At 37.1% G+C, this 25,170-nt stretch overlaps 1 protein-coding gene across 1 annotated transcript in view; it reads right to left on the bottom strand.

Moving 5' to 3' along the window:
- The window catches only part of GPC3 (glypican 3), a 430,866-nt gene that overhangs the window by 177,539 nt on the left and 228,157 nt on the right, over window positions 1-25,170 (bottom strand). The window contains exon 3 of the mRNA XM_045852238.1: window positions 16,038-16,732. Coding sequence (XP_045708194.1) covers window positions 16,038-16,732 — 695 coding nt within the window. The remainder of the gene's footprint in view (window positions 1-16,037; window positions 16,733-25,170) is intronic.

Below are 25,170 nucleotides of genomic sequence, written 5' to 3'. Positions count from 1 at the left end.
TTAATAAAATCAAGAATAAAAACAATAGAGAAAAATCAACAAAATCAAAAATAGGTTTTGTGAAAAAATCAAGACTGATAAACCTTTAGTTAGAATAACCAAAAGAAAAAGAGAGAAGACACAAATTATTATAATTAGGAATAAAAGAGGGGATATCACTACTGGCCTTACACAAGTAAAAAGGGTTTCAAGGAAGTACAAAGAAAATTGCATGCCAGCAAATTATATAACAAAGATAAAATGGACAAATGCTTAAAATGAAAAAACTACTCAAACTGACTCAAGAAGTAATAGAATATCTGAATAAACTTATAACAAATAAAGGGACTAAGTTGGCAATTTAAATCCTCCCATAAAGAGAGCCCAGGGACAAATAACCTTACTGACAAACACTGACTAACATTTAAAGAAGAATTCATGCCTATCCTTATAAAAATCCTCCCAAAAAATCAGAAAAGGAGGAAACACATCTCAACTCATTCTATGAGGCTTGTATTACCATAATACCAAAAACAAAGACTATAAGAAAACAACTGACCAATACCCCTATGAAGGTAATTTTTACAATCCTCAATAAAATAGCAGCAAATTGAATTCAGCAACATATAAAAAGGATCATATGCCATGACCAAGTGAGAGTTGTCCCCAAATCCAAAGATGGTTTAACATCTGGTAATCAATATCATCACCATCATCATCATCATTTAATAGAATAAGGGACACACATACACATTAGACATAGAAGAGGAATTTGATAAAATCCAACATAATTTGATAATAAAAACAACACACTAGGAATACAAGGGAACTTCCTCAACCTAATAAAAGGGATTTATGAAAAACCCACAGTTAACATTATACTTAATGGGAAAAGACTGAAGACATCCTTCTAAGATTAGGAAAAAGACATAAGGAAAAGATTAGGAAACAGAAATAGCAAGGAATGTTCATTCTTGCTATTTCTGTTCAACACTGTCCTGGAGATCCAACCATACATTTATGGTGAATTGACTTTTGACAAAGATGTCAAGACCGTTCAATGAAGAAAGAATAGTATTTTCAACAAATGGGCTGGAACAACTGAATATCCACATGCAAAAGAATGAAGTCATACTCTACTTTCCAACAAATACAGAAAATTAACTTAAAATCAATCATAAACCTATATGTAGGAGCTAAATCTATAAAATTCTGAGAAGAATCCATAGGTATACATCTTCATAACTTTGGATTATGCAATGATTTCTCAGATATGATATACACACAAAAATAAATTGAACTGCATAAAATCATAACCTTTGTGTTTTAAAAGGCATTATTAGGAAAGCATAAACCTATTTCACAGTATTGGAGAAAATACTTGCAAATTGCATACCTAAAAAGCGTCATGTATCTATAATATATAAGTATTTCTTATAATTCAATAATGAAATTACAAATAACAAAATTAAGAAATTGGGAAAGGATCTCAATAGACTTTTCAACAAAGATGACTTACATTAGCCAACAATCACATGACACTACTCAACGTCATTAGCCATGAGGGAAACACAAATTGAAACTGCAATGAGATAGCACTTCAAAATCATTAGGGTGGCTATAATAAGATAGTTAATAACAATTGTTGGTGAGTATGTAGAGAAATTGGAACTCTCTTACGTTGCTGGTGGGAAAGTAAAATGAATCAGTCACTTTGGGAAATAGTTTGGCAGTTCCTCAAAAGGTTAAACATAGTTACCCATGGCTCAGAATTCCACTCCTAGGCATATTCTCAAGAGAAGTGAAAATATCTACACATAGACTTGTGCAGGGATACTCATAGCAGCATTATACATACTAGCCAAGAAGTGGAAACAACTATTTGTCAACTGACAATATGAAGTACATTCATACAATGGAGTACTGTTCACCCATAAAAAAGGAATGAAGTAGTGATACATGCCACAACCTGGATAAACCTTGAAAACAGTATGTTATGTGAAAGAAGTCAGACATAAAAGGCCATATATTGTATGTTTCCATTTATATAAAATGTCCGGACAGGCAAATCTATTGAGACAGAAAGTAGATTAGTAGTTGCCAGGGCAGGGGAAAAGGGGCAATGGGGAGTGAAACCATGAACAGGTATGGAGGGAAGTTAAATGCGTTTTACTAAGTGAAAGAAGCCAATCTGAAAAGGCAACATACTATATCATTCTAATTATATGATATTAGGTAAAAGGCAAAACCATGGAAATCTTAAAAAGATCCATGGTTGCTAGAGGTTGGGGGAAGGAAGAGTGGCTAGACAAAATGCAGAAGGCTTTTAAGGCTGTGAAACTATTCTGTTGATACTATAATGGTGGATGCAGATCACTATAAATTTATCTAAACCTACAGAATGCACCATACCAAGAGGGAACCCTAATGTAAACTGGATTCGCAGTGATAATGATGTGTCAATGTAGATTCATTGTTCGTAACAAATGTACCACTCGGGTGCTAGATGTTGATGGTGGAGGAGGCTCTGGGTGTGTAGGGCAGGAGATATATGGGAACCTTCTATACTTTCGGCTCAAATTTGCTGTGAACCTGAAAGTGTCCTAAAAGTAGTCTATTATTTTTTTAAAAGAAAAAAGAAACACAAGATACACCCCTTCTTAGACTTCCCATTTTGTGGGTAAAGATTCATGCTCTCTACTCTATTGATAGCTCCTTAGTGTCCCAAGGATGAATATCATTCCCCTTCAGCTTTATTTAAGAGAAAACTCAAATACCTACTCTACGTTAGTCATTGCATACTAGGGGATGAAGATAGAAGAATGGTAGTCTCCCATACTGAAACTGATGCTTGATTTAAGAAAATGTCAAGTAAGTCGTTGTTGAGACATATTGCATTTTTTCCTATATTTTTAAAATCTAGAACTTGTTACTTGTTACTTGTATTGTGCTAACATGAGTGAGGCCATGATTATATTAAGTACTGCAGAAGTCATGTACCTAGAATCCTTTTCAAGTGATCTGACTGACTTCTCATATTCCTTTTAATCCCATAAAACTCCTTTCACTTACCCATTGTGCTTTCCCTTTCCCTCTATCAAAAGAAATAGAGTGATAACCCAAATCCCAAGAATCAAAAAGATAGTTCCCATTCATTACAAAGCAGGGAGAGATTTTGAGTAGGTAGGATGGATAAAAAGACAAGAAAATTGAGGGCTTTAATAAAAGGATAATATCTAAAACAAGGGAATGTCATTAAATCATGCCAAAGATATGTAAAATACATCTATTCAGTTTTATACCAACCTAAATTTAATCCTCACTTAACTGGTACCCAGGCAGCGCAATTAAGCATTACTGTACAATACACACTCTAAAACAAAGAAACCACAAACTCAGCTTGAGTCCTTTCCTACTCCCAAGGATTTCAGCATTAAATCAGAACAAAAGATGAATGCTAACAATCCCCATCAAGAATCTAGATATATCACACTGCCCTTTATTCATGAGTCTTCTGTGAAGACCACCGTAAGCAGCTAGAAAACTTGCCTGTTCAACTTGGTCTGACTGGCTGGGAATCAAGTCACCTGAACATCTGGGGGTAACATGATTAATCCTCTTGGTTATTAGAGACAAGAGTTGCGCAGATGGGAGCAGAGGACTACAGCCACACAAGCTGAATACATTTGTTCAAAGACACACCAAGGAACATACACTAAGGAACTTCAAGAAATGTGGAGAACGTGGACAAGCAGCCTCACTTGAAAGACGATCCTAACGTTAGGGAAAGATCCATAAATTCTGCAACAGCTTCCTGATATTTGTGTTGCCAGTTCCTGGCACAGGGTCTTTGGCATAGGAGCTCAATAAATATTTATCAGTGATGGTGCTGCTAATGAGAGAACCCTAAAGATGAACACCCCCAAGTGAGAGAAAAGCTAGGAAGAAAAGGACACTTTGTCTCATAGCATATGAAATCAATCATATTACATGTCAGATTTTTATAGTGTTAGGTGCTAGGCATTATTGTGAATTTTCATCATAGTTTAAGTGGTTGCCATTTTTAACCTCATTCTATTTATGAAGCAACTAAGGTTAAGGAAGATTGTACAGTATGCCATGGTCACTAAGATCAGGAATGGCTGAAGCCCCACATTGTTCCTACTATATCACACAGCCTTTTCTTACTCTGCTTCTTGCAACACCAATCGGACCCATTCCTGTGCAAGGTATAGATTCATCTTTCCATCTTGAAAGTTGTACCCTTAAAAAATCTCTATGGTGCTATTTGTGACAGTATAGATGGAACTGGACACTAATATGCTAAGTGAAATAAGCCAGTTGGTGAAAGACAAATGCCATATGATCTCACCTATAAGAGGAATCTAATGAACAAGATAAACTAACAAACAAAGTAGAGCCATAGGCATGGAAACATGGAACAGACTGACAGTCACTAGAGGGAAAGGGGGAGGAGGATAATGGTGGAAAGAAGGGGAAGGAACTAGACAAAGAACATGTATGAATGACCCATGGACATGGAGAATAGTGTGAAGATGGACTGTGGGAGGGGGTGGTGGGATGGGCGGAGGTGGGCAAAGGGGGAAAATTGGGACAACATTAATAGAATAACAATTAAACAATGAATGTTTGCTGTCAATATTATTTGTGGTATCTTAAAGGGTTTTTGGTCAATGACAACCAAAGCTGAGGCAATTCTGAATGGGGGTTTTCACAGATAAGCAATTACTTTTTTAAAATCAGTGGATTACAGATGCAAAACAAATGGTGGGAGAGGAAACAGACTTTAAAACTTGATAAACACAGATGTATGAGGGAAATGTTTCCACCAGTGTGTAGTCTTTCACCCTCCCTGATCTGGGGCTTGTTAACATCTTTTTATACTGAAGGGAAATACAACATGTATTCCACAACTTCTATCTGTCAGCTTGTATCTGCCAAGTTTGAGTATGCCAATTTATCACAATTATTGCTTTATTTTTAATCAGAGTTAGGACACTAGTTTCCTGTTCTTTTCCCTAGAGTACTTTATGTCTATAAAACTTGTAAAAAGATTGTACAAAGGTGATTTGAAGTGTTCATATATTTTTTTTAAATCTACTATAAGGTTGCTACAGTTAATAAACCCATTTATTTTACATTAAGAATTTGCTAAGGAGAATAGGACAGTTGAGTATATCACAAACTTAGTAACCAAAGAACTCTTTCCATGTTTGGAAATAGATCATTAAAGGGTTTAATGCATAATAATAAATCCACAGAGATTGGTACTTCACTATTCTTTGGATTTCTGATCTGAAAGGGGGGAAATGGAGATGCCATATATCTTTTAAAGTATGTTTTGAGCCCTGGCTGGCATAGCTCAGTGGATTGAGTGCGGGCTGTGAACCAAAGGGTTGCAGGTTCGATTCCCAGTCAGGGTACATGCCTGGGTTGCAGGCTATGGCCCCCAGCAACCACACATTGATGTTTCTCTCTCTCTCTCTCCCCCTCCCTCTCCCTCCCTCCCTCCCTCCCTCTCTCTCTCTCTCTCCCTCCCTCTCCCTCCCTCCCTCTCTCCCTCTCTCTCTCTCTCCCCCTCCCTCCCTCCCTCCCTTCCCTCACTAAAAAATAAACAAACAAATAAATAAAATCTTTAAAAAAGTATTTTTTGAGCCTGAGTTCATCAAGAATGGATTTTTTAAAAAGGTAAATGAAATAGGTCCTGATCCTGAGGGAAGTCTGAGCTCCAAGTAGATTTAGAAAAATTTAATTAGGATTTATACAAATAGGAGAAAAAGAAGAGAGGAAAAGCTGATCCCATTGGAAGTTAACATGTAACTCTCAAGGCCCAAAGATAGGAAACAGGATGAATAGTAACTGAGAGAGCAGGCAGGAATGAAAGACCCTTAGCAATGTCCTGGCTTCCATTCTGCCTGATTCCCACCAGCTAAATCAGCTTGGGTACACCTGCACAGGAAGCCTGGCTCTACCCACACATTTTAACAGTGTGTCTGACCCTGGCCAATAGATGACCCTCAGGAGTTCCTGCAGTATTATAGAGCCCCTGAAGTGACCTTGTAGCTGGCATCTACTTACAAGTCTCGCTTGTCTTAGTTCTTTAACCTGGAAAATGATACTAATGATAATCCTATTCTTATCAGTATCCTCTTAAACATTAAATGATTTAAGCCATGTAAAGTGCTTAGAATCAGGTGTGCGTGTGGCACATTGCAATGATTAATAAATAAATAATCATTCTCATCATCATTACTTTCTTCATTGCTCAGATTAAATTACCTTTCTAAGGCCACTATCCTCTGGCAGCACATAAACACCGTATCTGAATACTCTGATACTTGGACTGATGTTATTTCCACTGTGCAATTTCCACAGCAGGTGATTTCAAAAGCACCAACAAGCCCTACGTACATTTAAATGTTTCCTCCTACAACTGAGTCACAGTGACTCAACTCTCCACACTTGATAACCCTTTTGAACAGTTTTCTGGCAATATATAATTTGCTAAGTGAAGTGAGTTTGTTTCTCAGAAGAGAGAACACATTAAACTAGAAACAGAAATAGGCTTCCTGTGATGACTGAACTATGATCAAACATCATTATTTTAAACCAAATGCAGGACCTGAATGAACAAAACTCTGAGTAAGTCACAATTTTGAAGGAGAGGGAGAAAGGACAGGCTTTGAGGAAGGGTTGGTTGATCAAAGGTAGGGTGTGGGCAGCTAGAAAAAAATGACAAATGTCTTTCAAAAAACTTAAGAGGAATCTGTTCACAAACACTCAGTTTTTATCCCATGAACCTGAGACTTGAATTTAGATCTGATCACCTGTAACTTTCCAGCAGCATAAGAAAAACCCACACCCAGAACTCAGAAATATGTATACTCGATTCTTGATAGGTTGATTTCCATGTCATCAAAGTCTCCTTCAGTTTTGCTTCATGAGATTTAATGATGAAAATAATTGACAGTGAAGGTGTGGGTTAGAAAAAGAAGTGTTCATGTATTAACTCTGTAAGAATAGCAAAATGGACTTTTAAAAATCATCCTTATATTTTTTCTTTGAAATAAAAAGATAGCACATTAACTACAAGCAGTGCTTGGGCTGTGTATTTTATGAAGTTTATTTGTACTGCATATCTTGATGGGCTCTGTTTGTGACTGAGAGTACAAACATACTGATTACAATCACTCTTTCCTACATTTAGAAATAAAATTAATTATCTGCAAAAAGCAGAAAGGCTTAGATAGACTCTCAGTCAGTAAATGATAATAGACAGAACCCAAATATAATGGCTGTTTCCTACTTTATCTGTTTTAGACATTCTGAGTGGAATGAAAAAAGGAAAAATTAATTCACTCTCTGAATATTCTTCAGAAAAGCTTTAAATTTGGTAATAAGAAGGCATCATCAACCCTCTCCCAACACCCTACCCCAAGTATGAAATATGAAACAGCCTTCCTGGGTTATGCACTCACCAAAGGGATATTTTTTTCATCTTCTAGATTCTAGCATTGCTTGTATTGGTTTAGTCCACTTCATATAGTGATTTATTTGAATGACATGGTTAATATTTATACATGTATTGTTTTACCAGCTGTTTTATAATAGGCATATATGCTGCTATATTTGAAATGCTTTATCTGTATTATGTTCACAGTTTTTTATTTTATGAAACATTTTCACAATGTTATTCAGGCATATTTTTGGATTTTGATAATTCACCCATTTCAGATATATGATTTAATGATTTCTATTAAATTTATGCTATCATCACCACAAACCAGTTCTGTAACATTGTCATTACCACAGTAAGATCCCTCAATGCCCATTACAGCATTTTGAGAAGTCTGATGCATTCTGAGTTCCAAGCCCCAAAGGGACATTTTAAAAGGACATTAAGAAGTCCGTGTTATAACCAAAATTAAGGTTATTTGTCTTTCTCTATTAATGCCCTACCCCCTGCCAACATGGAAAGGAATGGTAAATTGTGAGACCTAGCATGAGTGCCCAGTACCCGCACTCAGAAAGTTGTGGCTGCTGGTAATGATAAAGTTTGTATTTTACCTTACAAAGGCTGCAACACCCTGTAAGAAAACTGCCAAATTCCCTCATCTTGGCTTTTGTGAAACTCATTACTACAGCAGAATGCATAACCATACCCCTCCTTGAGGAAATTAATGTACTATAGTGCAAATTCACTTAAAAATGCTTCTGTAGTATTCAAAATACATTTTCAACTTTTCAGATGAGCTAGAGGGAATTGCACTTTAAGAAACAGTCCAAGTAGAAAGCATTTTCTGCCAGAGACCTGAGCAAAATAGCAAAATGCATAGGTATAAGAGGTTAGTGAGCCAAGGTACCTGTGGTGCTATTGTGTGTGAATGATGTAGCCCTACAGTTACCAAGAGTAACCTTATTCCAATGGGGGAAAGAAAAAGATCACAGAGGAATCACACTGTGTACATGGCTCCAAGTTTTCTGAGACATTTTAGGTTTTGCAACGAAGAGAACAAATATTCTAGGGCTTTTCTGCCTTTGCCAGGTAAGAGGCTGCTTTCACTGTGTGCTCTGATCCCCTGGTCACCCAATGTAAAAAAGGCATTTCTGACTTCCTCACTGTCATCCTGGGAGCATACGGATTCCCAGAATATCAGGTCATGGGGAGGTCTTGTTGGACTTTGCCCACTTGGGCGAATATTCCTGATTTCTAACCTTTCTGAATATACTCTGAGGACAAATCAGTCCTTCACATCACTCCCAGCAGACATACATAAGCATCTATTTACTGCTCTGTGATTACCACTTGTGTCACCTTAGAAATGTAGTAAAACAGAAAAACCTCACTGACCCAAGCCACTGGGAAATACAAACTCCCAAGCCCAGAACCTGAACAAGCAAGAAAATATGTGATAGCTTAGAGACCAAAAGAGAAAGCAACAGAGTAGTAGTGATACCCAAAGGAGCAGAGTTTGCTCCTAAGCAGAGGCAACAGTCAGGCTTCCCTTCCATACTTTCCTTTTTTCAAGTACTCTCTAAAGAGCTGAGAAAACTGCTACTGTTCTCTCTTTGGATGTGCCTTCTGCTACACTCCAACACGTGCCACATATCCCTGCCTTTTGGCCAAGCAGTCAGGGCTGAGCTAAGTGTCTTCACTAACTTCAAGTTTTCTTATGTGAGCCTCCCAACAGCATTGTGAACCTGAGATGTTCTTGCAGCCATCCAAGGTTGGAGGACCATGTGTTGCAGGACAATTTTCTATGGGTCTTGTATCTGCATGTCTTATAAACAGAGGTACTTTTTTTCCCCACGGACTATATTTTTTTCAAGTGTCTTTGTATAGTGAATAGCCTTAGAAGGCAGAAAAATAATGTATCCCTTCAGAGAAAAGAGCAGGCAGGCTTACCGCCTATTGTAACAGACTTCGGTTCCCTAAACATAAGGCTCCTCTCCTGTAATGCAACTCACCAAGTGTGCAGGAGTCATCTGGCCCTCTTTGCCCTATCCCATGGGAAGTGGAGCTTGGGGACCTCACACAAATGGTGATACTCTGGCCACTGCTAGTGCTGCGAGAAATAAACCGCCCTTCATCTCTGAGCTACTTACTGATCTTGTGTCTTTAACCACCATCAATGAAACTATGGGCCACTAATGTATTGGCTTGCAATTAGGGTAAAAATCTCAGATCTTTCACAGCTTTTGAAGACACATGTTCCTGCCATATCGGTCCATACACCACAGAAAGGAGGAAAACTTTCTAAAGATTCAGAACATACAAAACAGCTGGCAATCACACTGCCATTTCTTGCAAAGGCAAGTAATTCTAGAGCCATGAAGAGCCCACCTAATTTCCTATTGTGAACCATAATATATATAATTTCAAGATGAAGCATTAAAAAAGCTTTCCATGTGTGACTGTTGCTTGAAACTTGCCATGAAATTAACATTTAGTACCTAAAAGGGGTGCCAATTTTTTTCATTTGTATCCTTCTCTGTAATAAATAGGTAATCTACATTTAAAAACTACATATTTCACCCGTGGGAAGCACTAAAGCTATTTTCTTGTGGATGAATAAAGGATGGCAGCCTGTAAACACTTTTGCCTTTCCAGAAATGGACCTCATGCAGACAAAGTTCCTTACCACAGTTCTGGGTGCTGACCCACAGACACTAACTAGGCAGTGAGCCATTTCCTTGTTTTTATCACTTTGAAATCACTTGGTACTGAAGCCACTTGTGTGAATTCAGACAAGGTATCTCTATCTGAGACTAAAAAATGAAAGTCCAAACTAATAGCATAAGGGGAAAAACACTGACATTCTGACATCTGAGAAATAACCTCAGCCTTCAAAAGCAGAGAGGAACGTAGGGGCTAATCTTGGAAATTCTGATGAGTTACAGTCACCCACACAGACAGCAAAATATAAGAATTTGATAGAGTGAATTATTATCAAGGATCAGCAAAAAATCTTCCACAGGGCTTCCTAGCACACATAAATAAATACTGATTTCACTGAAGATATCTTTAGAAATTTGAGCAAAGGAAAGGGACATATTTGAATGCCAGAGTATGTTACACCCTCAGTAGGCACTATTACTACTAAGGAAGTACCATAATGAAGACCTGAATGTACTGTGAAGGTCCAGAATAAAAGGCAAATGTGCTAAAAACTCTCTGTTGGCTTAACAGACAGATTTCAAACACTGCCAACTGGAACATAGTGTATTCCTCACCACTGGCACTGCTCATATAGATTCTAGGCAATGTCACTTCACTGTATCTCTGGGTCTTCCATCACCTACATAAACATTCCTTCTTTGCCTAGAAATTACTCTGCATGTTTAAGTATTATGAAGACTAAACATCTCATGCCTTTTAGTACTTAATTGGGAAATATTAGAGCAAAAGTCTCCAAAGAGGGAGAATGAATTAAAAAAAAAACTGATTGTGCAGCTGGAAAAACAGTAGAGAATAATACAGGATATTAAATGAGATAATAAACACCTACTTAGTCTGTGTTTGGGGAATTAAGATTCTGGTGAAGGGAGAGTGGAACTCTTTGAGGGAGCAATACAGAGTAATGGTTGAAAAATGAGCTTTGGAGTCAGGCTGATCCTGTTTGGAATCCGAGCCCTGCTACCAAGTGAGCTGTGAGGGCAGCAACAGAGACGTGGTTCTCTTCCAGCCACTCCATGGAACCCCCAGTGTCGATCATATCGTTTCCACACTCAGATGCTCAATAAATGTTTCCTGAAATAAGTCCAATTTCAGATAGTGCTAAAATAAATATTACAATGAGGAAAGAAGGGAGAAATATTGGTGGTAGAAAAGGTTGCAATTTTGCACAATATTCAATAAAGCATCTAACAGGCTAAGGTAATGAAATTGTGGGAGAGGAAGCACTAATACTAAGAAATTCTGAGATGAATCAATAAAGAAATTACATGAGTACACATGGAAAAATAAAAGTGCAAACAACCACAGGAGAATATGTGAGCCATTACTTTGGGGACAAAGAAACTAAATAAAATCATCATAGAAAGTTTTGGGAAACTTTCTGGGAGAGTAATAAACATCCAACATACCGAGTATTACTCCTTCAATCAGTGGATAAATTATAATGTGAAATATACAATGGCTATGCATATAATCCATACATAGAAATATGGTAATGACATCAAAATGGTTTCAGAATACAAACAATTGCATTTTAAAAGAAGGTTGTGGCATTCAACAATATGGATGTCGTGTAACAACAATGTTGAAGATATATGTATTGAAAACTATAAGAATTTATATTTGCTTAAAGTATAAGGTGTGGAATTCAATAATGTGCCAACAAATTTAACAGTGATATTTTTCCCCAAATGCTATTAAAGACCTACTTGATACTTGAGCACAGATATTTAACCTAGTTCACAAATGTAGATAAAGAGTCAGGATGGATCTATTCATAATCCAGTCTTATCATTAATACTTACTTGGACTTTTCAGTACAATTTTTTTTCTCTCGTTCACTTTCCCTATCCTATCTCCTTTCCCCTCTCTATCTCTCTCCCTCTCTTCCTCCCTCTCTCTCTCTCTCACACACACACACACACATATACACATTCATGTTTTCTTACACTATTTTTATTCACTTTGTGGACACAAATAATATTATACACCCTGAAACTTAAAAATAAGTTTAAGAAAAACTCACTCTCCATTTGGCACTTAGAAAAATGTAATAGAAAGGGAACTGGACTGGAGCTACATGAGTTCCTGCCATGAGCCTCAAACTCTGCCCAGTACTTTGAATCTATCATTCCAATTATTCCATAAATCAACGCCATTCTCTAGATGAGGAATCTGAGGTCCTAACTTTGCCATTAACTGTCACTCACTTTCAACCTCTGGGCTTACCTTATCTCCCAAATAAGGTTACTGGAATTGCTCCCAAGGGAGTATCAGAATCAACTGGAGCATTTTTTAAATGACAAATTCTCCAGTCTCTCCACAGACCTACTGTATGGAAATCCTCAGGGTGGACTCTGGAATCTGTTTAACAAGTTCCCAAAGTGACTGTGATAGTGAGCCAGGTTTGCAAATGGATGTTCACCACATCCAGGAGTGCTGCCAGTCACAACACGCCAACATTTGCTCACCTGCTTTCACTGGGTAGAATTGAAAACTATCGGATAGGAAACGAAAGCACTAACAGACCACACTTGCAAAAATTTAACAGTGCCCCATTCACTTAGAGGACCAAAATGTCCTTCATAACATGGGGTACTTGGTAGCCACCAGAACAACTGGGTGAAGTCCCTGTATGGTAGACGTCATGGCACAGCTTATAGCCAGCCAGAAAGACTGTCCCAACAGAGATCAAGAAGAACATATTATCAAAGACATCTCTCACCGCAACTTAACCTCAAGCAGGACTGACTCACAAGGGTTTACATATTAACACAATGGAAAAGAGAGGGTGTTACAGCAAAATCTCAATAATGTTTTAGTTTTAAATCTACTTTGATTTTGGGGCATTCTGTGGGTTTGTTAATATGAAAAGAGTTCTGCAGTCTACTCTGCCTCTCCCCCCAGAAATGGTCCAGCCCCTTTCTGGATTGTACAGAGTATTGGCTAAATCACACCATGCCAATGATTCCCACACCATCACCATTTGGTATGTATTACTTAGAGTTGGTAATCATAAAATAGTAACAAGGCAGGGTTTACATATGGTTTCTGTTCTAGCTCAGCCATTCCCTGGGGAAGACACACTACATGCTCTCATATTCACCTAGGAGCTGGGGCAGTCAGGCCCTTAATGGCCAAAATAGAAAGGGACTGCATCACTGAGCACCTCTAGACAACCAAGAACTTTCTTCTAATAATGACATGAAATTTATTCTCTCTACACATGTGCATGCATGCACACACAAAAACTAGCAGACCTAAAATATAGTAGGTTTGGCACTCTGAAATAGCTACCCAATTTAAGTTCACAATATTTTTGTAAAATCCTAATGGAGCTTTTAGAGTGAGAGACTGGGAGGGTCTAATGGGAGACAGACTGGTATCGGGGGAAGAGCGCTAGTTAGATTGTAGCAGCAGAGGACCTTGGATTCTACTCCTGGCTCTCCTATTACTCATATAACTTGGGGTAAACCTCCCTGAATTTTATTTCTTCATTTGTAAATCAATGGGATTAGACTAGCTAATCTCTCACAGCCTTTTCAACATACACATTATAGTGAAATGCCCATTGTGGTGAAATGCATTCAGTTGCATGTCTGTCAGTCAACTAGACTGATCTTTCCAAGACATAAGAACTATGTCTATGCTGCTGTAGCTCAGTGCATTGGGCGTCGTCCTACAGACCAAAAGGTTTCCAGTTCAATTCCCAGTTGGTCAGGGCAAGTGACTGCATTGCAGGTCAGATCCCCATTTAGGGGCTTGAGAGGCAAACGATTGATGTTTCACTCACATAACAATGTTTCTATCCCTCTCTTTCTTTCCCCCTTCCACTCTCTCTCAAAATAAATAAATAATATATATATTTTTAAAAAGAGCTATGTCTTGTGTGACTGAATACCCAACACTTGGCAAAGTACCATACACAAAGCAGATGCTTAATTAAAGTTTTTAAAATAAACCTTCATGCCCAGAGCCTGATCAAAACCATGGACTTAATCTCTTATCAGCTCCCCACCTTATATTTTCTGTTTAAAAGGAGAATACATATTTTCAAGATCAGTTATGTTGCTGTCAAGTGACCAATAGTGCAGGCAAACTTTAAACACTCCTATGCCATGTCTTTAGTATTGTCTCCTTATTTTTCCTCATATTGAAGATGTTTCCACAGTCCTGGCACCCGTGTTTTCTGCCTGACACATAGTGAGTCCTCAATCAATATACAGTTAATGACCATATAAATGCACTAACTTTTCATTTTGCTAGTTCTGTGAGATTTACTTGTGTATGAGGTCCCAGAATCTGTCCTCGAATTGTAAAGCAGTCAAGGAAATAATTAGCCATCGAAGAACACTATCGTTAGGGCATTTCTGTTCATTTTAGTATAAAAGATTTTCTCACCAAATGTGTTTTAAATGGCTAACATTGTGAATGGGACAATTGGAGCTCTATAAGTAGCCATGCTGTGGGTTGCATCATTTCTGTCCTCCCTCCTAGTTTAATTCACCAAAGAAACCAATTACCCCTATCATTTTCCAGTATTTAAAGACAAAGCTAAATGGCCAAGTTTGCCCTACATATTCTGGGTAAGCAATGGCTCAGAGTACACAGCAGTCAAACTGTATAGAAGCTAAGAGTATGAGTCAAACTAACCTGGGTTTGAATTCCAGTTTCCCTCACCTCCACTTAAGTAGCATTGAGATCTTGGGCAAGGTATTTAACCTCTCTAAGCTTCATTTCCTCTATGTAAAATGGGGACACTATTAGGACCTGTGAGATAGCATTATGCAAACTGGGCAGCAGAGTATCTGAAATGTAGTAGGACCTCAACAATGCAGGGTTTTAGATGATTCTGTCCCCACCTTCCACAAAGCTGGCAGCATTCAGGAATCATTCACCACTACCTTAGTAGCCAAGATCTGGCTAGCAGCTCCTGGCTGTATGTTTTGCTCTAAATTGAAAAGTGGGTGTCTCATGTGGTTCTGAACGTATGCACTTGAGCTTAGAAGGTATAATGTAACTAACAATGTGTAACTGAAACCAAGCAAAGTGATGACTCACTTGCAGAAATGTCCCATCACAAATCCCATCACAAACCCCATCAGGCTGACTCATATAATCAAGGCTGTAAAAAAAAGGAACAACTGCTGGAAAATACGAATGTTTTGCCTTGCTTATGTTCATATGTAGGTTTAATTAGTGGGTTCTAGTTGGCTCTTCTGCATTTAAAGTCATTTCTTAAAATGGTAACATGATATACAAGACTGAGAACATGAGAGTGAAATCAGAATCAGAAAATTGGTGATAACCCAATTAAAAGGAGATCTAATCAATTTCTGAATCCTGGATCTTCCACTAACTATAGTTGGCTACCCCTGGGCAACTTAACTTTTACTGAGCTTCAGTTTCCTCATTTATAAAATGGAGAGTAGCTCCTGACTCACAGGGCTGTCACGAAGATCATGATAACTAATAACAGTGGTAATCACAGGTAACATTTACTGAAGACTTATCATGGACCAGGCACATGCTAAGTGCTTTAACGCGCATTATTCCCTATGAACAAAATATTCTTTTTATCTTTGTTTTATAAGCCAGAAATATGAGGATCATAAAGATACAATGATTCACCCAAGTTCCCATAATAAGCAAATGGTGGAGCTAAAATTCAAAGTCATGCATCATGACTCCATAACCTGTGGTCTTAATGTGCTGCCTAACTCTGGGAGGTCATTCAGCCCATCATCCCTTCCCATCCCTTGATCTTTTTCTCAGTTCTTTCCAACAGCACCTGCTACTAGCCATGCTGCTCCATCCCAATAGAACCCAGTTCCTCTGAAAACTGTAGACTGGTACTCACAGTGGTGGTCAGCTTGCCTCCATTCTTCTGGACGTATTGGATGGAATCGTGGATTGTTGAAAAGAGACCAAGCAGTACGTTCTCCATGTCATAGATTCTGTACATGCCATTCACCAACTCTTCCAGAGACAGAATGTATTCTCTCCAGTACTTGTCAATCTCCACCACACCTGCCATACAGCCTTGCATCACCACATTGCAGTAGCCACCACAAGGCTTAACCATCATCAGTCCTTGGCAGTAAGAGCAGTACCACATTCTGGTGAGCATTCGGCCACAGTCCTTGCTGAACTTCAGGTGATCAGTTGTGTTGATCACTTCAATTCCGAGATTCAGGGCCTGAAGGAAGATCCTAGTAACTTGCAGTGACTTGGAAACCTGGGTCATAATAAGCTTGGGGAAGCTTCCAAAAACTTTGAGGTCACGCCTTGCCCCACGGAGGCACTCATTGATGTCCAAGGCCGACTCAGGCAGGCCCGGGTTCATTAGCTGGGTGTAGATGACTGGAAACAGGCTATCAAACAGTTCATTGACCATGTCATCCACGTTGATGTCAGAACCCAGGATGTAGAGAGATACATCTGTAAAAAATTCACCCACAAACTCAAAAGCTTGAGGGGTCAGGCTTGGATAGTTGTTTTTGAACATGGCATTGGTGTAGTTCTTGGCATGGCGAACGACAATTTCAAAGGCCTCTGTAAAATAAGAGATAGAGAAATGCCCAAAAATTAAAGCATGAAAATCTAGGGTGTAATTGAATTTGAAATTTCTCTACTGCTGTGGTGATTAAGTTCCCATTTGCCTTAAATAATTGACTCATATTGCCTTGACTCCTGCAGTTACTGCTTGTTCCTATAAATCAGTTTTCCTTCCTGAACATAAAGTCCAAACCCTGATATGTACATAAATTCTTAGACACACATATTATATTTCAAATGACAAAAGCCAGGATTCAGTTAACATTTTGGGCTCTCATGAAAATACTGATTAAAAATAGGCTAAAGGAGAAGTTATTTTTCTGTCTCACATTGATTTATTCAGTTAAAAATATCTTGTATTTCATGACATTTCATTTTGTGATAGAGATAAGTATTTGACAACAAACTACATACTATATACACTTCCATAACAACTTAAGCCTGTTCAGCTTTGGAAGAGGGGCAAATTCTTATCCTAGAATAAAAGCCATCGCAAATTTAATCATTTTGGTAGATTTTCTCTAGATAACTTTAAAGGGAAATATCTGTTAGATTGCCAGATCTGAAAATGGAATTTATACCTTAAATGGATATCTGGATGGAAAAAAAATCCATGAACTTATCCATACATTCAATATTGAAAATAACACATCTGGTATTTGCAAGCTGAACATCTGGAATTATAACTGCTAAGCTTCTTTGGTAAGTATGGTTTCCACATGGCTTAGAAGCCTTATCTACTCTACAGAAGCTACAGATTCAGGATTACATCTGCTGCCCTTACCCCTTGGCATATGGCCCAATTAGTGTCATTGGTTTGAGAGAGGAAAAATAATGTCACCAGCTCATTTCCTCCAAACAGAAACATTACAGACATAAGTTATTCTAAATAATCAGAGTTCTACATTTATATGACAGAACAGAAAATAGCCACAATAATAGATTTTTTGAGAAATAAGACAGTTTAAAAACAAACAAAAATAACCAAGAATCCTGAGACATTTAAAATTAACTTGGCACTCTCATTTCTTTCCAAAGTGCAAGGGTCCATGACAGATGCACTCCAAATGATGCCAATTCATGAGCCTTGAAAAATCATTTTTTACCACTTTCAGACTACTAGGAAGACTGTATGTACTCCAACAGCTCCTTGGGATCACTTAGTCCAGCATCTCAGTCACCTGTGGCAGAAGTGAGCTCCAGGATATGCCACCCTCATCTGCCCAAGATCTTCTACAAGGTAGAACATGTTTGCTAGATTTTCCCCTTGAGCTCATGACTTGCCCTGCAGTGTTGAGCAGATGCCACTGCAATTCTACTGGGCTTCCAGCTCACCTGAAAAAGTTAATTTTCATTTCTATCAATTGCTATATGTTCATATTGTTTTGTTTAGAACATTAAGCAATTCCTGGAAAGTTTATCTATCATCTAACAATCTCTTCCCAACTCCATATTCTACTTTAATTTCAATCCTTGAGGCTAAAGGTTTAATAAGGCCAAGAAGTCATACAGCCCAAAACAAAGGATCAGTTAGTGAATCCTATAAAATCATCAGAAATAGGGAGATTTAAAACCACTCATTCATTTTTTTATTTAATATATTTTATTGATTATGCTATTACAGTTGTCCCATTTTCCCATTTCACTCCCCTCCACTCTGTACATTCCCCCCTTTAGTTCATGTCCATGGGTCATACATATACGTTATTTGGCTTCTCCATTTCCTATACTATTCTTACCCTCCCCCTGTCTATTTTCTACCTACCAATTATACTTCTATTCCCTGTACCTTTCATTCATTTTAAGTTTAGCTAGTAATCATTTACTATATATTAGGCACTGTGCTAGGTACTAGGTATATATAAGTGCTGGGAAGATGGAGGTAAATGATACACCATACTTATATTAAAAATGCTCAGGCTATATGGTTTGCATTTCCAAGTATATTATAACACCTACTTTTTGCAACAACTTTCAGATTTGGTATTGCAACCCCCATTTTATAGATGATGAGATTGAGACTCAGCAGACTTTAAGCAATTTTCTAGGATCACAAAACTTCAAAGTAGTAGTCAACTCAGACTACTGTTGCTCAGCAATGGTTACATTTTAGCTGCACTTTGCCGTATAGCCAACACATAATTTCAAAAACCTTTGTAAAAAGTTAAGTTCTTTTTAAAGTTCATTATCATTCCATTGACCTCTTCTCTATGAATGGAAATGTATTAGGAGAGATTGCAGTCCAAAGACCAACACAGCAGCGTCATACCTTCACGTTTGCCTTAGGGAAGCATAAAATAAGAGAAGGAACACTGGTACTGCGATGCCATCCTGTAGATCTCAATCATGTAAGCTACCCTAAACTGCATTTTAGTCAAGGCAGATTTCATCTCTAGCACAGGGCATTGGTTCTCTAACATGCAGAATATATGACAGTGAAATTCCATAGACTACACTGCCATAATCTTTTTTTTTTAAGTTTCTGTTACTAGCACTGTCGGATCAATAGAAAAAAATTACAAAAGATCATGAACTTTTCTGCAGAAAGAGTAACAATGCACACTGCAGTGGGGGAAAAGGCCAGGGGTTCACATCTAACCTCACGCTCACATGTGCTCCCTGCTCCAACTTTCACAGCTTAGAATCCATTCAGCACATCTCTGGGTTTTAATCAACTCCTTTACTTCTCTATCACAGGGCAACAGACCAAACCAAAACCACTCAAGCAAAGGTTCCTTGGGGACTTATAGGAACTAACACCAGGTGAAAAGTGATGCTCAGCTTGAGGTTGGCAATTTGAAGTTTCATGGAATGAAGCCAGAGGCTTGAATTACTGCAAGGAAGTTCGGCTCATTGATTTCTTTGGTCAGATAATAATATACCCTTAAGGTAGGGAAGGTTTTCCTCTGTCTTTTTCCCAGGAAGAGGTCAACAGTTATGTCCAGCAAAAAATGGAACAGTATAAAATCAGAAATATTATGAAAACTTTGGCACTAACAGGGAAAAATCTAAAAAAATTAGAAAATTGTCTAAAAACACAAAAATGTTTTACAATATAAGTGATACAGATAAATAAATCTAATAAATTGAACTAATGCACATTGAAATATAGCAAGGTTTCTAGATTTGTTAATGCCCCCATTATCATCCCAGTCACCCCTGTTTGGACGCCCTCCATAAATTATAGTGCTCAAAAAGGGACACAATTCTCCAGATGTACTTTGATATGTGAAGTATGCAATGAGGCTATTTCCTCCCTTTAAATGGTTCGACAACTTCTACTTCCCCCTGCCCAGGGCATAGAGCATATCACTGTAGCAAAATGATTGGATTGCCCTTAATATTTGGTGCTGATGTTTCTGTATTCAAATCTACACAGAAAGAAATGTGTTTTCATGGAACTTTTCCGTAGAAGTCTGGACATTTTTTAAAAGGAGAATATACTTGTGGTTGGAAAAATAAGAATAAGTGAAGCATTGAGTTCCCATCAAGCCCTTCAGGATGAAGTAGTCCTTATAAGAAGCAGGTTACTTTTTTCAAGGCAGTTTTTTCAGCATTGTAAAAATGGTAAATACTTTAGAAGAACTTTTTAATTTGTAGGATAAATGCCACACAGTGGGCTGGGTTCCAAAATAGTCCCTGTTTTCAACCATTTGTACCTTAATTTAAAAAGAAAACTAAATTTTTGAGGTACCAGCAATGTACATGTAAGGATCTGTAATAAACTTGCTCACATGTGTCCTCTCATTTAACTTTAACATAATCATATGTGTTTGGAATTATTTTTATTTGGGGGAAGAAACAGAGGCAGAGACAGGTTAAGTGACTCACACAAGATTAATACCTATAGTCAAATGTTAGGGCCTGAATTTGACTGTAGATCAGTCTAACACCAAGACCATTGCTAATTCTACAACATACTTTAGCCTTGAAAACTGGATGTTGGAAACTTCTAGTCTCAGCTACAACATATAAAGAGCTTGTATGTCATCATTCCCATTCCCAACAACAACACAACAAAATAGCTGAAGAAACTGAAAACCAGAGGTTTTTCTTATACCGATCAGGGAATTAAGATCATAGGGCAAACTTCTACTGTGAAATCTAGGAAGACAGACAAATCACAGAGAATTATGGCTGAGATCAGCTTACCTGAAGCAGAAGCTGCTGGAGTCATAAACTAGTATGAACACTTAAATGATCATTTTGACAAGCTGATAGAGGCTGAATATGGACAAGCTCGAGAGATAAAAAAACTCCTGGGTACCCAGTCTAGTAGGTCCCCTATACTCCTATGGGATTTACCTCTAGAAAACAAAGTTCTCATGGTAAATGTATAAGAAACATCTCCTTGTTTTCCAGGCAGGGGGAGGAGAAAAATAATAATTTGGAAATACACCATGTACATTTCTCCATAACAAATGCCTGTCCAAGGGACACAACTTTACCAAAGCCTAATTCCTAGGAGAAGGGCACTTAGAGAACTCCACCCCTCCAGCCTTCCTGTCATACCTACAGGGCCAAAAGGATGCTCAAAGACTTAGGCCCATTAAAAAACTAAGATCAATCATAAGATTATAGACCACTTCTATTCCCTTCATACCTTACCACTCAAAAGACACAAACCATATTTAAGAAGAAAGTCCTAGGGAAACTCCAAAACAACAGGTGAGGGAAAGAATAAAACAAGAACACCAAAGAAAATTCAGCCTCCGGCACCTATAGCTACAGCTAACATTAAATAGCCCACCTTCTATTCAGATTCACATAAAACTTCACACTGAAAGTCTAATGACTTCAGTTCCTATTACCCAATAATACAATGTTTTACATCCTGCTTTCAACAAAAAATTACAGGCCATGCTAAAGACCAAGAAAATGTCTGAAGATACAAACCAATGATCAGAAGCATACTAAGATATGACACACGTTTTAGACAGGAAACTTAAAATAACTATTATAAATATGTTAAAGCCTCTAATGGAATAAATGGACAACACACAAAAACAGATGGGTAATATAAATATAGGGGTGGGCAAAATTAGATTTAAAGTTGTATTGTATTATGGATACAATGATAAATCAATAATACAAGAACAAACACTGTGGCATATTCACAACTGTAAACTTACTACAGAGATGGAAACTCTATGAAATATAAAAATAAATGCTAGAAATTAAAAATACAAACAGAAATAAAATATGTCTCTCCTGGCTCATTGGTATACTGGAAACAATCACAGAAAAAATCAGTAAGGTTAAAAAAAATACCAACAGAAACTTCCCAAACCAAAATGGGTACAGAAAGAATTAAAAACAACAACAAAAAACAAAAACAGCAAAGAATATCCAAGATTTGTAAGACAAATTCAAAAGGTGTAAATTGTATGTAATTGCAATTCCAGAAAAAGAAGGGACAACAGAGAAGAAAAATATTTGATATTATAACAGCCAAAAATTTAACAACATTTATGATAAACATGATTTACCGGTCCAGGAAGCTCAGAAGACAACAGGCAGGGTGGATATAAAAATAATTACTCCTAGGCATATCATATTCTAACTACAGAAAACCAAAGACAAGGAAAAAATCTTCTAAGAAGCTAGAGGAGGGGAGGGAAACTATCTTACTGATATATCAAGGAATAAAGATAAGGATTACGTGGAACATCTCGACAGAAACCATGCAAGCAATGAAGGAGAGAAGTGAAATATTTAGTGCTGAAAGAAAAGAAACCACCAACCTAGAATTCTGTTTTCAGAAAGATTATCATTGAAAAGGAAGAAGAACCCTGGCTGGTGTTGCTCAGTGGATTGAGTGCTAGCCTGTGAACCAAAGGGTTGCCAGTCCATTCCCAGTCAGGGCACATGCCTGGGTTGTGGGCCTGGTTCCTAGTGGGGGGTGTATGAGAGGGAACCACACATCGATGTTTCTCTCCCTCTCTCTCCCTCCCTAGACCTCTCTAAAAATAAATAAAAAATATTTTTAAAAAAGAAAAGGGAAGAATAAATAAAGACTTCCTTAGATAAAAATAAATAAGTAACTAATTTTAATTGCAAAAAATGTTAAAGCCACATTTCAGAAAAATTATGTAAGTCATAGAATAGGATCTACATAAAGAAAAGAACATCTTAGAAAGAATAAAGGTAAAATAAAATATTTTCTTTTTAAAATATTGATCTAATAGATAACTTTTTAAAGTAATAGTAGCAACAATGCATTTAGTTGTTATAGCATATACATAAGGAATATAAAATGACAGCAATGTTATAAGGCATGGGAGGGAGAACTTGGGAATTCTCTGTTACAAGGTACCCATACAACCACTGAAGCAATATAGAGTTAGTTGGAAGTAGACTTAGAATAGTTGAAAGTATATATAGTGGAAAATTTAGGAAAACCACTAAAAATTTCCAAAACAGAGCATAATTGATATGCTCAAAGATGAGAAAAATGGAACCCAAAAATTATTCAGCTAAAACCTGAGAAGACAGAGAGGGGAGAGGGAATGGGGCCCTGGGTGAAAGAGGTGAAGGGATTAAGAAATACGAATTAGTAGTTACAAAATAATCATAGGGATGCAAGTAAAGCACAGGGAATATAGTCAACAATGTTGTGATAACTATGTATGGTCCAGTTGGGGTATTGGAAACATTGAGGAAAACACTATGTAAAGTATATGATGCCTAGCCACTAAATCTGCACACCTGAAACCAATATAAATTTTAAAGAAAACTATAAAGAGATGGATTAAACCTTCTGAGAAAAAAAACACAAGGCAGAAAAACAGAGGAAGGTGAAAAACAACCATAGCAAAGAAGTGCAATGAATATAAAGAAGTTTCAAATATGGTAAATGTTAATCCACTAACACCACTATTCACTTCATTTATTTTTTTATTGTTGTTCAAGTACAGTTGTCTTCATTTTTCTCCCCACCACTCCCCGCATTCTACCCATCCCCACCTCCCACCCTCAATCCTACCCACCTTTGGCTTTGTCCATGTGTCCTTTACATGTTTATGAATGGTTTAAATATACAAAGTATGAGATAGAGATTACCAAAGTAAATATAAAAATAAGACCCAATTACATCCTGCCTGAAGTATAAAGATATAGATAAAGGGATGGAGAAAGAAATAACAGGCTAACATTAAGGAAAAAACTGGGGTAACAAACTGATTGCAGACTAAGCACATTTTGAAAGAAAGAATATTAGCTGGTATAAAAATGAGCATTACATGATAAAGAGGTAAATTTTCCAAGGAGACATAATCCATAATGTGTATCCACCTAACAACAGACCATCAGAATATGTGAGACAAAAATATGATAAAATTGTAAGAATAAATATACAAATCCACAGTTATGTTGGAGACATTAACACTCCTCTATCAGTAACTAATAAATCCATGAGGCAAAAAATTAGAAGGATATTGTTGAACCAAATAGCATCATCAATCAAACAGATCTTACTGACATTTATAAAATACTTTATCTACAGCAGAATATACATACATTCCTCTCAAGATCATATGAAACACTCACCAACATAGACCATACTCTGGGCCACAAAATATATTGGAAATATTGAAAAACATAGAAACTATAAAAAAGAATGTTCTCACACCACAATAGATTTAAATTACAAATCAATAACAGAAAGATAACAAGACAATATCCAATCATTTTAAAATTAAACAACAACACATCTACATAGCACATGAAATAAAGAAGAAATCACAAGTGAAATTTTAAAATATCTTAACTAAATGAAATGACAATACAACTTATTAAAATTGGTGGGATATGAAGAAAGAAATGTTTTGAGGGAAATTTATAACACTGATTGCATATATTAGAAAATAAAAAAGGTCTCAAACCAGTAATCTAAGATCCAATCAAAGCAGACTAGAGAAATATGAGCAACATACATCCAAAGCAAGCAGAAGAAATGAAATGATAAAAATTAGAGCAGAAACCAATGAAACTAAAAAAAGAAAGTCAATAAAGAATTCAATAAAATAAATGTTAGTTATTTGAAAATATCAGTAAAAAATTTTAAAATATCTATTCATGTGAATCAAGAAAAAAGGAAAATATAATTTATTAACCTGAGAAATGAAACAGGGTTCATTACTACTGATTCCATGGGTACTGAAATGATAATACATGAATATTAAAAAAAAATCTATGCCCACAAACTTGATAAGAATTGATGAAATGCACCAATTCCTTGAAAGACAAAAACTACCAAACCTAACACATGGAGAACAGATGATCTGAACTGACCTATATTTATTAAATAAATTGAATATATAATTAATAACCTTCCCAAAGGAGAGCACTAGGCCTAGACGGTGTCATGGGTGACTGTACCAAACATCTAAGGAAGAAAGGGCACCAATTATCTACAATCACTTCCAGAATTTAGA

This window comes from Phyllostomus hastatus, unplaced genomic scaffold (genome assembly GCF_019186645.2).
Source record: "Phyllostomus hastatus isolate PE091 unplaced genomic scaffold, TTU_PhHast_1.1 phas_contig_90, whole genome shotgun sequence".
Lineage (NCBI taxonomy): Eukaryota > Metazoa > Chordata > Mammalia > Chiroptera > Phyllostomidae > Phyllostomus > Phyllostomus hastatus.
Note: the sequence above shows the minus strand (reverse complement) of the source record. Positions and strands in the feature narration are given on the sequence as shown.